The following is a 13,993-nucleotide window of genomic DNA, read 5'->3' as shown; positions in this document are numbered from 1 at the left end:
TTCTTAAAAATTGTACTTGTTAGATGCTTACTTTGTGCCAGGCACTGCACTAAGTACTGGGGTGGAAACAAGCTCATCAAGTTAGACACAGTCCATGTCCCACATGGGGCTCACAGTTGTAATCCCCATTTTATGGATGAGGTAACGGAGGCACAGAGAAGTGACTTGCCCAAGGTCACACAGCAGGCAAGTGGCAGATCTGGGTTTAGAGCCCAGGTCCTTCTGATTCTCAGGTCTGCGCTCTATCCATTAGGCTACACTGCTTCTTTTTATATAATCTCCTCCCCTTAGCAGGTGCTCAGTAAAAACTACTGATTGATGATATCCCAAGTATTTAGCACAGTGCAACCGCTCTGAATATGCACAATCAATGTCATCAGCCCAGAGCCAACTTCTTTCTCCCTCTCTTCTTCCTCATCCCCAGAACTCATTTCTTTTTCAGGTGTCCCACAATCCCTTTCCCTGTTTATCGGGCCGGGTCTGTCTATACTGGACCCAGAGAGAGGGGTGGACAGTTACTGGATTCACACTTAGGAAAACCTTCTCTCGTCACCCCAGGTCAAAGGAAGTTCCCCAGAGCTTGACTAAACCGCCCTCCTCCTCAGAGAAAAACAAGCATAGTTCCCCAGAGAAGCCTTTCATGATGCAACAACCCCTGGGCAGGAGATTAGGGGAGGCTAGAGGGGGCAATAGGAGGGTGGGCTTCCTCAATCCACACTCCCCCTGAGGGTCCCTGCAGAAAACAACACACATCGTCCCAGGTTGGAGAAACGTCACAGGTTGGAGAAACGTCGGGACCACACCAGTCTTGAGAACATTTCAGCCTTGACAAAGACATGAAAGAATGACCATGGACCGGGCACCATTCACTGTGCCCAACACCGTGCCCAACACCAGCACTGCTTTGATACCTTGGGTCTGTACAACAGAATGAGGTGTGTAGCCCTCCGGCCCTCAATCCTAAACTCCAATGGCCCTTACTGCCTCCGGTAGCCCCTGCCGCCTCACTTCTCACCTCTGGGACCACGGTCCCTGGCCCATGTCACTAAGTAGTCACTTTTCTCTTAAAAGAACAGATACAATGTTTGTGGAGAGGTGTGTGTGGTGAGGTGTCAGGTGTGTTTCTACAAAAGAGAGCTTGACATCACACACAAACTCTGTCACTTGGCACAGACACTGAAGCTACTTCAGAAGGAGGAAGGGGGTGTGTGTGTGTGTGTGTGTGTGTGTGTGTGTGTGTGTGTGTGTGTGTGTGTGTGTGTGTGATTGTCAAACTGGCATTTAGAAAGGGAGCCTGCCCTTTCCAAGGCTAAGGAGAGTACGTCTTTTCATTTTGAAATTTAACGGGGAAACAAAACATCTGACTCACCTAATGTTTGGATTTAAAACAGAGAAAGACACAAGTTTTAGTATTTTTTTGGGTGCAAAGTCCTCCACTTTACTTAATATTTATACAGTCAAGCACCACCAGGAAGGGAAAATATAAGCAGGCAGACAGGCAGGCATAACTCAGCTTTGCTTACCCTTGTCTTCCCCAAGTTGACAAGAAAAGTTTGAGATCAAAACATGGGAGGGTTGTCTTGGCCTTATTCCTTGCTGTTTTGGTCCTAGCTGTGTCACCCCTTCGAAGACCTTGCTCTGAGCCAGCTTTGAAGGCTCCCCGGGTGACCGGATGATGGTGGGGTCACGGGGGCTCCGTGACTGGACAGTGCAGGCCAGAGAGTTCTGTGTCCCACTGCCCCCACCCCAGCACGCTGAGAGTTCATTTCCAGCGGAGGCCACCGACAGCTCTGGACAGCTCTGTTCTCATACAAGCCTCCCCCTGCTTTTGTTTTCTCTCCCGAAACGCAATTTTCTACTTGGAACTCACGGGAAAAGGAAACCCATTTCTCCTTCTTTCAAGGCCGAGGTTGGACTAGAACTGACAGCCCTCCCTCCAGGCTCCAGGCAAGCCTGGCCTCCCACGGTCAGCCTGCAAGCTCCTCTCCCCAGGCCCTGAACTCAAAGAGATGGTAGGCAGTAACAATCACCGCCCTCATCCCTGCTTCCCCAGCCACCCCTAAATGAAACCAGGAGACAGAGTGAAATCTTTGCTCCTGGTTGCTTGCTTCTTCCCTTCCTCTTTGGATCTTTGGCCCGTGGTGGAATGCACAACCAGATAAAAGAGGCGCAAGGAATTCAGCCCCACTGACCGGGACAGAAAGTGCTTTTCGGTGGCCAGGGGCTCACCAACCCGGGGAGTGAGGCCAGAGGCAGAAGGAACTCACCCCGAGCCCCAGGCTTGCATTTATTCCTCTCACTCCACCAGCCCCCTGAACTTGGCCAGCCTCTTTCTGATCCAGCCTCCCTCCCTGCTGGTCCCAATCCCAAATGGTCTTTCTCCAGCCTGGCCTCTTCCTCCCAGCCTGACTCCCTTGGGGCATCCCCTGTTGGGTCCAGCCTCTGGCCAGGTGGGTCTCTCACTGGCCTATGGCCCCTGGGGTGGGCTTCCACATGCTCCAACTAGGCCCTGCTGCTCCCCAGCCCAAGTGCTGATTGGGACTTGGGCCACTCTGGATGTGACCACGAAGCATCTGTCTCCATTAGCTTGGAGTCAGGTGGGTGGATGGGGGTCTGCGGGACTAGAGGGGCTTCCTGCTGCCTTAACCTACCTCCCATACCCCCACAACAGGCAGTAGGAGGACGAGCTTGAGGACCATCCTTCAGGAGGGCTCAGTGGAGACAGCTTCCACGGCAATATCCCCAGCCCCTCCCCAAATCCCAGAACCTCAGAGGCGTACCCCCCCCCAGGGTCACCCTGCCCCCTGCTCTGGACTGCTCAGAGGGACGGGGGGGGGGGGGGGGGAGCAGGAGAGGAGGCACACAGGGGAGGGAGGAGGGGCTGAAGGAGGACTGGGGGAGGATTAGAAAGAAGGGAGAGGGCATGGAGGAGGACCTTGAGTTTTTAACAGAGGGAAGGTAGAAGGGTGTGTTTGAGAGGATGGGGGGTTGGGCGCGCTGGAGAGGTACAAAAGGGGGTGGAAGTGGGGAAGGAAGGGGAAAGAGGATGGGGTGGAAGGCAGAGAGGGAAGGGGGCAGAGGGGAGATTGAGTGGGGACAGAAACGAATCCAGTGTCCACAAAGCAGTGGGTGGGAGGGAGAGGGGGAAGAGGAGTGGGTGGGAGAAGGAGGAAGAGGGGAAAGAGGAGGAGATGGAAGGGGGAGGGAGAGGGGAAGAGGAGGAGATGAAAGGGGGAGGGGGAGGGGAAAGAGGAGGAGATGGAAGGGGGGAGAGGGGAAAGAGGATGGGATGGGATGGGGGAGGAGGGAGAGGGGAAAGAGGAGGAGGTGGAAGGGGGAGGGAGGGGGGAGGGGGGAAGAGGAGGAGGTAGAAAGAGGGAGGGAGAGGGAAAAGAGGAGGTGGTGGAAGGGGGAGGAAGAGGGGAAAGAGGAGGGGATGGAAGGGGAGGGAGAGGGGAAAGAGAATGGGATAGGGAGGGGGAAAGAGAATGGGATGGGGAGAGGGGAAAGAGGAGGGGATGGGGAGAGGGGAAAGAGGAGGGGATAGGGAGAGGGGAAAGAGGAGGGGATGGGGAGAGGGGGAAAGAGGAAGGGGTGGAAGGGGGAGGGAGAGGGGAAAGAGGAAGGGATGGAAGGGGGAGGGAGAGATGGAGGGACGGGGAGAGGGGGAAGAGGAGGGGATGGAAGGGGGAGGGAGAGATGGAGGGACGGGGAGAGGGGGAGGGGGGGAAAAGGCGGAGGGTCCGGCGGCGGCTGGGCGGATATGGGTTACAGACCAGTCCGAGGCACCAGCTGCGGGGGCGGGTGGTCTGCTGGAGGCAGAAGAAGACGGTGGGGGCGAGGGCCGGGTAGGGCACGGGGGCTCCGTCGGATCCCTGGCCCCGCGGGGCACGGTCCCGCCCCGAGGGCGCCCCCGGCCCGGCCCGCTCCGGGACCGACCTGCCGGGGCCCGGGCCGGGGCCGGGGCCGGGGCAGGGGCCGGGACCGGGACCGGGGCCGGGGCCGGGACCGGGGCCATCCTCTCCCCCGGGTCCCAGGCCCCGCGGGGCGGGGGGCGTCCGGCCGGGGGCCGCGGCCATGGCGGGCTGGACCTCGTCGCCGGTCCGCGGCTGGAAGGGCTCCCTCCTCTCGCCCTCAGTCGTGGCGGAGGCGGTGGCTCCTGCGGGGCAACGAGGGGGCGGACGGTGAACCCGGGCCCCCTGATCCTGTTCCCAGCCCCCCGCCCTCTGACAGCCCTTCCCCCGCATCCCGGCCCGTGCCCCCCGCCCTCTGACAGCCCTTCCCCCGCATCCCGCCCCGTGCCCCCCTCCCTCCGACAGCCCTTCCCCCGCATCCCGGCCCGTGCCCCCCGCCCTCTGACAGCCAGCCGCTCCCGATCCCGCCCCGCGTCCCCCGGGCCCCCAACAGCGTCCCGAGCCTCCCAAACTTGCTCCATCCTCCCCGCCCCGGGCCCTCCGTCGTCCGGTAGGTCCCCCCGTCCCGCCCGGCCCCCGGCCCTGCCCCGTGCCTTCGGCGCTGGGACAGTGGCCCCCGGCCCGGCCCCCGCCGTCCTGCCCCGCCCCCTCCAGCCTCGGGGGCGGCCCCCGTCCTCAGCGAGGGCCCGGACCCTCCCTCTGACGGCGGGAGCCCCCCGGCCCCGGCTGCCCCGCACCTCTGGCCGCGAGGCCCCCGACCCCTCCCTAAGGAGCAGCCGGTGAGGGAGGGGACCCAAGAGGAGAGAAAGAAAAGGGGAAGGATGGAGGCTAAAATGCAGGGGGGAGGGGGCCAGTGGGACCCACCTACCCCCGGGCCGGTGGTCGCCGGGCAGCCAGAGCAGCCTCCCCTCTCCTCCTCCCCGCCGCCGCCAGCCCCATTGTCTTACAGCCCCCGCCCCCGCTCCCCTTCGGCCTCGGACCCCCGGGCAGGGACCCCCGCCCACCACGGAAAGGGGGCGCAGAGGGGGGTCAGAGACCGGGGTGGGGGGTGGGGTCCTTCCCTGAACCCCTCCCCGCATTCCCCCCTCCCCCCCAAGCACGCCGGCCCGTTTAAGTGAAAGTCCTGGCATAAAAGTAGTAGGCAGCAGCGTGCCGCTCGGGGGACCCCCACCCTAGGCCCTCGGGGAGGGACGGGGCCGGGGGCCGGGGGCCCGGGGCCGGGGGCCGGGGGCCGGGGGCCGGGCCCTACCTCTGTCCGCCGTCCGGCGGAATGTCTGGGAACATCTCCGGGCTGCCACCGGGGGACCCCCCCCGGCCCTCCAGCCCCGGCTCGCCTGCACTTTGTAATGGTCCAGCCGGCGAGGAGGCTGCTCAGAGCGGGCGGAGCCTCCCCCTCCTCCCCAGCTCCTCCTCCCCTGCTGCTCCCCCTGCTCCCCCTACTCCCCCTGCCGCTCCTCCCCAGCTCCTCCCCCCCTGCTCCCCCTGCCCCTCCTCCCGCTCCTCCCCAACTCCTCCTCCCCCGCCCCTCCTCCCCTACTCCCCATGGCCTTCCTCCCGCTCCTCCCCAGCTCCTCCTCCCCGTCCTCCTCCGCTCCTCCCGCTCCTCCCCCTACTCCCCATGCCCTTCCTCCCGTTCCTCCTCCGGCTCCTCCTCCCCTGCTGCTCCCCCTGCTCCCCCTCCTCCCCTTGCCGCTCCTCCTCCCCCTGCTCCCCCAACCCCCCCTGCCCCTCCTCCCGCTCTTCCCCCCCGCTCCTCCTGCTCCTCCTCCTCCCGCTCCTCCCCAACTCCTCCTCCCCGTTCCCCCTGCCCCTCCTCCCGCCCCTCCCCTACTCCCCATGTCCTTCCTCCCGCTCCTCCCCAGCTTCTCCCGCTCCTCCCCCTGGTCCCCCTGCCCTTCCTCCCGTTCCTCTCCCGGCTCCTCCTCCCCTGCTGCTCTCCCTACTCCCCCTGCCGCTCCTCCCGCTCCTCCCCAGCTCCTCCTCCCCCTGCTCCCCCCACTCCCCCTGCCCCTCTTCCCGCTCTTCCCCTCCCCGCTCGCTCCTCCTGCTCCCCCTCCTCCCCCTGCCCCTCCTCCCGCTCCTCCCCAACTCCTCCTCCCCCTGGTCCCCCTGCCCTTCCTCCCGCTCCTCCGCAGCTCCTCCTCCCCCTCCTCCCCCGGCTCCTCCGCCCCCTCCGTCCCCGGCCTCTCCCGCCGCCCCCCTTCCCGGGGCAGAGTGGGGCGGGGAGGGGTGTGGGGAAGTAGAGGCAGGGAGGGAGGCCGACAGGGAGGCCGGCGGGACCTGCCCTGGCCCGCACAACGCGCCCGCAGCCTCCGACAGAGCCAGGGCCACCGGGGAAACTTCGGATTGACGGGGACAGGGAGGAGGGAGGGGGACGGAAAAGACGGGGGGCAAGCGGAGGAGGGAGGGAAGGAGGGAGGATTATGGGGAAGAGAAGGGAGGAGCGAGGGGAGGAGGACGGAGACACGAGAGAAGAAGGGGACGGGGGCAGGGAGGCGGAGTGAGCTGCCCCGCAGAGCGGGGAGGCACTTACCTTGGACGCCCCCCCCCCCCAACTACCACGCAGTGGAAAGAGCCCGGGCTTGGGAGTCAGAGGTCATGAGTTCGAATCCCGACTCCGCCACGTTGGGCAAGCCACTTTCCTTCTCTGTGCCTCAGTTACCTCATCCGGAAAATGGGAATGAAAACTGTGAGCCCCACGTGGGACAGTCTCATCACCTTGCATCCCCCAGCGCTCAGAACAGTGCTTTGCACCTAGTAAGCGCTGACTAAATACCATCATCGTTATTATTATTATTATTACCGGCGGCTCAGGCGGGGAGCTGAGGAAGGGGGCTGTCCGGAGCTCCCCTCCCCTCCCCTCTCGGGACCCCCCTGAGGTCGCCCATCCGGAGCTCCCCTCCCCTCTAGGGATCCGCCTCCTGCTCCGCCATCCGGGGGTCCCCTCCTGGCTGGGGGTCCCCCTCAGCTGTACTGCCTGCGCTCCCCGACTTCAGCCACCGAGTCCGGAGCTCCCCTTCCCGCTGGGGATCTCCCTCAGCTCCCCTCCCCCTCGGGCTTTCCCTCAGCCCCCCAGCCAGGACCTCTCTTCCCCCCTCGGGATTCCCCCCAGCTCCTCTGCCCGGGCTCCCTTACCCTGCAGTATCAATCAATCAATCGATCTCATTTATCGACAGCTTACTGTGTGCAGAGCACCGTATTAAGCCCTTGAGAGAGTTCAAAATAACGGTAGAACAGACACATTCTCTGCTCACAGTAAGCTCACACTTCCTCAGCCCCCCAGCCCGGAGGTTCCCTCCCCCTCAGGCTACCCCCACTTTCATTCATCCATACAATCGTATTTACTGAGCGCTTACTGCGTGCAGAGCACTGTAATAATAATAATAATGGCATTTATTAAGCGCTTACTCTGTGCAAAGCACTGTCCTAAGCGCTGGGGAGGTTACAAGGTGATCAGGTTGTCCCACGGGGGGGCTCACAGCCTGAATCCCCATTTTCCAGCTGAGGGAACCGAGGCCCGGAGAAGTGAAGTGGCTTGCCCCAAGTCCCACAGCTGACAAGTGGCGGAGCCGGAATTCGAACCCATGACCTCGGACTGCCCAACCCGTGCCCCTTCCCCTGAGCCACGCTGCTTCTCTGTACTAAGCGCTTGGGAAGTACCCGCCCCCCTCCCAGAGCTCTCAGTCAGCGCCCCCCGCCCAAGACTTCCCTCCCTCTCGGACTCCGCAGCCCCCCGACAATTTAGACCTTGGGACAGCGCTGTGGCGGGCTGCCCCTCCGGGCCTCGCTCCTTCCTGCCCAGATTTGGGGGAGGAGGAATCTCGTCCCCCTCTCCATCCCCCCCATCTTACCTCCTTCCCTTCCCCACAGCACCTGTATATATGTATATATGTTTCTACATATTTATTACTCTATTTATTTATTTATCTTACTTGTACATATCTATTCTACTTATTTTATTTTGTTAGTATGTTTGGTTTTGTTCTCTGTCTCCCCCTTCTAGACTGTGAGCCCGCTGTTGGGTAGGGACTGTCTCTATGTGTTGCCGACTTGTACTTCCCAAGCGCTTAGTACAGTGCTCTGCACACAGTAAGCGCTCAATAAATATGATTGAATGAATGAATGTCAGCTGTGTGACCTTGGGCAAGCCACTTAACTTCTCTGTGCCTCAGTTACCTCATCTGTAAAATGGGGATTAAGACTGTGAGCCCCACGTGGGACCTCAAATTGATTGATTGATCTGTTGGGGAGGGTCTGGGGGTCAGACACGGACCAGGTGGTGACCGGGATGGGCGGAGGGGAGAGCAGGGGACATGCCCACCACCCCCTCTCAGTCTCCCCCCCCCCCCCCCCACCACCACCTCCGGCCCCAACATGTGAGCCCACTGTTGGGTAGGGACTGTCTCTATATGTTGCCAACTTGGACTTCCCAAGTGCTTAGTACAGTGTTCTGCACACAGTAAGCGCTCAATAAATACGATTGATTGATTGATTGATTGATCTGTTGGGGAGGGTCCGGGGGTCAGACACGGACCAGGTGGTGACTGGGATGGGCGGAGGGGAGGCTCTGAGAGCAGGGGACATGCCCACCACCCCCTCTTAGTCCCGTCCCCCCCCCCCCCCCCCCCCCCGGCTTCTGGCCCCAACATGTGAGCCCACTGTTGGGTAGGGACCGTCTCTATATGTTGCCAACTTGGACTTCCCATGCGCTTAGTACAGTGCTCTGCACACAGTAAGCGCTCAATAAATACGATTGAATGAATGAATGAATGACCCCGCTGCTCTCGCCTCCAGGCACGGCCCCACCCATTCATTAATAATAATGATAATGATGGTATTTGTTAAGCGCTTGGTATGTGCAAAGCACTGTTCTAAGCACTGGGGGATACAAGGTGATGAGGTCCCACGTGGGGCTCACAGTCTTAATCCCCATTTTACAAATGAGGTAACTGAGGCACAGAGAAGTTAAGTGGCTTGCCCAAGGTCACACAGCTGACATTCATTCATTCAATCGTATTTATTGAGCGCTTACTGTGTGCAGAGCACTGTACTAAGCGCTTGGGAAGTACAAATTGGCAACATGTAGAGACGGTCCCTACCCAACAGTGGGCTCACAATCTAGAAGTGGCAGAGCTGGGATTCGAACCAATGACCTCTGAGTCCCAAGCCTGTGCCCTTTCCACTGTGCCATGCTGCTTCTCTAATTTAATCGTATTTAATAATGATGGTATTTGTTAAGCGCTTACTATATGCAAAGCACTGTTCTAAGCGCTGGGGGGATACAAGGTGATCAGGTTGTCCTACGGGGCGGGGGGGGGCTCACAGTCTTAATCCCCTTTTTACAAATGAGGAAACTGAGGCACAGAGAAGTGAAGTGACTTGCCCAAAGTCACACAGCTGACAATTGGTGAAGCGGGGATTTGAACCCACGACCTCTGACTCCAAAGCCCAGGCTCTTTCCACTAAGCCACGCTGCTTCTCCATCTAAGCTCTTACTGTATGCAGAGCACTATTAGGTGCTTGGGAAAGTACAATGCAACTACAACAATAAACAGATAAACTGTGACATTCCCTGCCTACAGGGAGCTCAGAGTCTGCGGGGAGGTGGGGGGCACAGACACAATACAAATAAATAAAATTACAGATATATTAATAAGTGTTGTGGGACTGGGGGGAGGGGAAGAGCAAAGGGAGAAAGTCAGGGTGATGCAGAAGGGAGTGGGCGATGAGGAAGAGTGGGGAAAAAGTGGGGACCAAGGTCTGGGAAGGCCTCTTGGAAGAGATGTGCCTTCAATAAGGCTCTGAAAGGGGAGAGAGTCATTGTCCATAGGATTGGAGGATGGAGGGCATTCCAGCCCAGTGGCAGGACATGGGCCAGGGTTCGGGCGGTGAGACAGGAGACATCGGGGCACAGTAGGAAGGTTAGCGCTAGAGGAGCGAAATGTGAGGACTGGGTTGTAGGAGAAAAGCGAGGTGAGGTAGGAGGTGGCGAGGTGATGGACTACTCAAAGCCAATGGTGACTTTTCGTTTGAGACAGAGGGTGGATTGGGTGCAGAAAGCTGAGGGTGTCAGGGGAGCCCAACAGAGAGGCAGTGTGTACTCCTCTAGAGATCGTGCATGATATTGTGTCACCCTATGTCCATATGTGATAATGATGATATGCCTGGGTGTGACTGGTATACGTCCCTGTGACTGCATTCATGTGTGTATGTGTGTGTCTGACAGTGTGTGTGTCTCAAACTGCACATATGTTTGTGTGACACTGTGAGTCTCCCTGTGTTCATGTGTGATGACTACATGTCTGGGTGTGGCTGGGCATAGGTCCCTGTGACTGCATGTGTGTGTCTGATCCTGTGTATGTGTGTGTGTGTGTCCCCATGTGTATGTCTGGGATTGCACGTGTGTGTGTGTGTGTGTGTGTGTGTGACTGGATGTGTGCCTGAGACTGCAATGGTTTGTGTGTGTGTGTGTGTGTCTTTTAGGGTGCATGTCTGGTACTGTGCTGGTTTGATTGTGTGTGCATGTGTGTGTGTGTTTGGGGCTCTGTGTGTTGAGTTTCCCTGTATGTGATAATGTTTATGTGTGTAGGTTTGCCTGTGTTTATGTGTCTAGGACTGTGAATATAGAACTGTGTGTGGGTGTATGTTACTCTGTTCTGACCATATGCATGTCTAGGACTGTGCTTATTTGGCTTCGTGCATGTGCATATCTGTATCTGGTCTCTGTCCACATGACTGAATATATGGGCATGTCAGTTACTATGTGCCTGATCATAAATGGGTTTTGTTCAACAAACCCATGTGAGCCTTTGGCACTGTGCTGCCCTGTGGCTGGGCTCCCCACTGGTTCTCCCCCGGCCCAGTTGCCAACTTGTACTTCCCAAGCGCTTAGTAGAGTGCTCTGCACATAGTAAGCGCTCAATAAATACGATTGAATGAATGAACGGGGCTGGCTGGCCAGAGAGTACCAGGGGTACTGTAATAATAATAATAATAATGAAGGCATTTGTTTAGAGTTTACTATGTGCCAAGCACTGTTCTAAGTGTTGGGGTAGTTACGACGTTGTCCCACATGGGGCTCCCAGTCTTAATGCCCATTTTACAGATGAGATAACTGAGGCACAGAGAAGTTAAGTGACTTGCTCTAAGTCACACAACTGACAAGTGGCGGAGCCGGGATTAGAACCCATGACCTCTGACTCCCAAGCCCGTGCTCTTACCAATAAGCCACGCTGCAAGCACCAGCCCCACAGTCAGCCCAGGGTCTTGGTCCTGGAGCCTTCATGAGAGAAACCAGGCTCCTGTCACCATCATCCTCATCACCATCACTACATCACTGCCATCCTCATCATCAATGTCACCACCATAACGGTGATCACCCCCATTACCGTCACCATCACCATTCATTCATTCAATCATATTTATTGAGCGCCAACTGTGTGCAGAGCACTGTAATAAGCTCTTGGGAAAGTGCAATGCAGCAGTAAAGAGAGAAAATCCCTACCCACAACAAGCTCACAGCCTAGAGGGTGGAGGGAGACAGACATCAATACAAATAAACTGGCATAAGTATAAATAAATAAAATTACAGATATATACAAAAGTGCTGTGGGGCAAGGGGAGGGGGGAAAGAGCAAAGGGAGCAAGTCTGGGTGATGCAGAAGAGAGTGGGAGATGAGGAAAAGTGGGGTTTAGTCAGTCTCTTTTGCAGGCTCCTCCTCCCCCTCCCATCCCCTTACTGTGGGGGTTCCCCAAGGTTCAGTGCTTGGTCCCCTTCTGTTCTCGATCTACACGCACTCCCTTGGTGACCTCATTCGCTCCCACGGCTTCAACTATCATCTCTATGCTGATGACACCCAGATCTACATCTCTGCCCCTGCTCTCTCCCCCTCCCTCCAGGCTCGCATCTCCTCCTGCCTTCAGGACATCTCCATCTGGATGTCTGCCCGCCACCTAAAACTCAATATGTCCAAGACTGAACTCCTTGTCTTCCCTCTCAAACCCTGCCCTCTCCCTGACTTTCCCATCTCTGTTGACGGCACTACCATCCGTCCCGTCTCACAAGCCCGCACCCTTGGTGTCATCCTCGACTCCACTCTCTCGTTCACCCCTCACATCCAAGCCGTCACCAAAACCTGCCGGTCTCAGCTCCGCAACATTGCCAAGATCCGCCCTTTCCTCTCCATCCATACCGCTACCCTGCTCATTCAAGCTCTCATGGTATCCCGTCTGGACTACTGCATCAGCCTTCTCTCTGATCTCCCAACCTCGTGTCTCTCTCCACTTCAATCCATACTTCATGCTGCTGCCCGGATTGTCTTTGTCCAGAAACGCTCTGGGCATGTTACTCCCCTCCTCAAAAATCTCCAGTGGCTACCAATCAATCTGCGCATCAGGCAGAAACTCCTCACCCTGGGCTTCAAGGCTGTCCATCACCTTGCCCCCTCCTACCTCACCTCCCTTCTCTCCTTCTACAGCCCAGCCCGCACCCTCTGCTCCTCTGCTGCTAATCTCCTCACCGTTCCTCGTTCTCGCCTGTCCCGCCATCGACCCCCGGCCCACGTCATCCCCCGGACCTGGAATGCCCTCCCTCTGCCCATCCGCCAAGCTAGCTCTCTTCCTCCCTTCAAGGCCCTACTGAGAGCTCACCTCCTCCAGGAGGCCTTCCCAGACTGAGCCCCTTCCTTCCTCTCCCCCTCGTCCCCCTCTCCATCCCCCCATCTTACCTCCTTCCCTTCCCCACAGCACCTGTATATATGTATATATGTTTGTACATATTTATTACTCTATTTATTTATTTATTTTACTTGTACATATCTATTCTATTTATTTTATTTTGTTAGTATGTTTGGTTTTGTTCTCTCTCTCCCCCTTTTAGACTGTGAGCCCACTGTTGGGTAGGGACTGTCTCTATATGTTGCCAACTTGTATTTCCCAAGCGCTTAGTACAGTGCTCTGCACACAGTAAGCGCTCAATAAATGCGATTGATTGATTGATTGATTGGGAAGGCCCCTTGGAGGAGATGTGTCTTCAGCAGGGCTTTGAAGGTGGGGAGAGTGATTGTCTGGTGGATTTGAGGAGGGAGGGCGTTCCAGGCCAGAGGTAGGACATGGGCCAGGGGATGGCAGTGAAATAGCTGAGATTGAGGCTCAGTGAGAAGGATAGCACCAGAGGAGCGAAGTGTGCGGGCTGGGTTGTAGAAGGAGAGAAGCAACATGAAGTAGGAGGGGGCAAAGTGATGGAGACCTTTATAGCCAATAGTGAGTAGTTTTTGTTTGATACGGATGTGGCTAGGCAACCACCGGAGATTTTTGAGGAGCGGGGTGATATGCCCTGAGTGTTTCTGTAGAAAGATAATCCGGGCAGCGGAGTGAAGTATGGACTGGAATGGGGAGAGGCACTGGAGGGGAAGTTGGAAAGTCAAAAAGGAGGCTGATGCAGTAATCTAGGCAGGATAGGATAAGTGATTGTACTAATGTGGTAGCAGTTTGGATGGAGGGGAAAGAGCATATCTTAGCAATGTAAGCGATCGACACCATCCACATCATCACAATCCACATCATCATCATCACCACCATCATCATCACCATTACCATCACCACCATCACCATCATCATCATCATCATCACGATCATCGCCACCATCACCATCACCATCATAACCATTTTTGTTATCATCATCAACATCATTGCCATCATCATCATCGTCATCATCATCATGGCCATCGTCATTACCATCATCATCATCATCGTCATTATCACCACCATCACCATCACCATCACCATCATCATCATCATCATCATCATCATCCCAGTGACATTCTCACCATCCCCACCACCATCAGCACCACCACTACACCCACTCTCCAGAAAACACCGAAAGAGCAGCTTGTTCCAGTCCAAGTGCCTTCATTCCCCCTCCCTCTGGGGCATCCATGGGTCTAGGTGCAGAGCACATGTTCCCTGCAAATCTGGTGTTTTATAGCTTTAGCCATTTACCCAATCCATCCCTCAGTCTGAGTGGCACAAATCCTTTGTGGCCTTCTGTTGGTCTCATTCATTCATTCATTCAATCGTAT

General features: G+C 57.2%; 1 protein-coding gene across 1 annotated transcript in view; it reads right to left on the bottom strand.

The window, feature by feature from the left end:
* LOC119942157 (voltage-dependent T-type calcium channel subunit alpha-1H-like) overlaps window positions 1-4,018 on the bottom strand; it is a 222,969-nt gene extending 218,951 nt beyond the window's left edge. The window contains 2 exon segments of the mRNA XM_038762812.1: window positions 3,766-3,875; window positions 3,992-4,018. Of these exon segments, the coding sequence (XP_038618740.1) occupies window positions 3,766-3,875; window positions 3,992-4,018 (137 nt within the window).
* Window positions 4,019-13,993: the final 9,975 nt, after the last annotated feature.

The sequence above is a fragment of the Tachyglossus aculeatus genome, chromosome 21 (genome assembly GCF_015852505.1).
Source record: "Tachyglossus aculeatus isolate mTacAcu1 chromosome 21, mTacAcu1.pri, whole genome shotgun sequence".
Lineage (NCBI taxonomy): Eukaryota > Metazoa > Chordata > Mammalia > Monotremata > Tachyglossidae > Tachyglossus > Tachyglossus aculeatus.
Note: the sequence above shows the minus strand (reverse complement) of the source record. Positions and strands in the feature narration are given on the sequence as shown.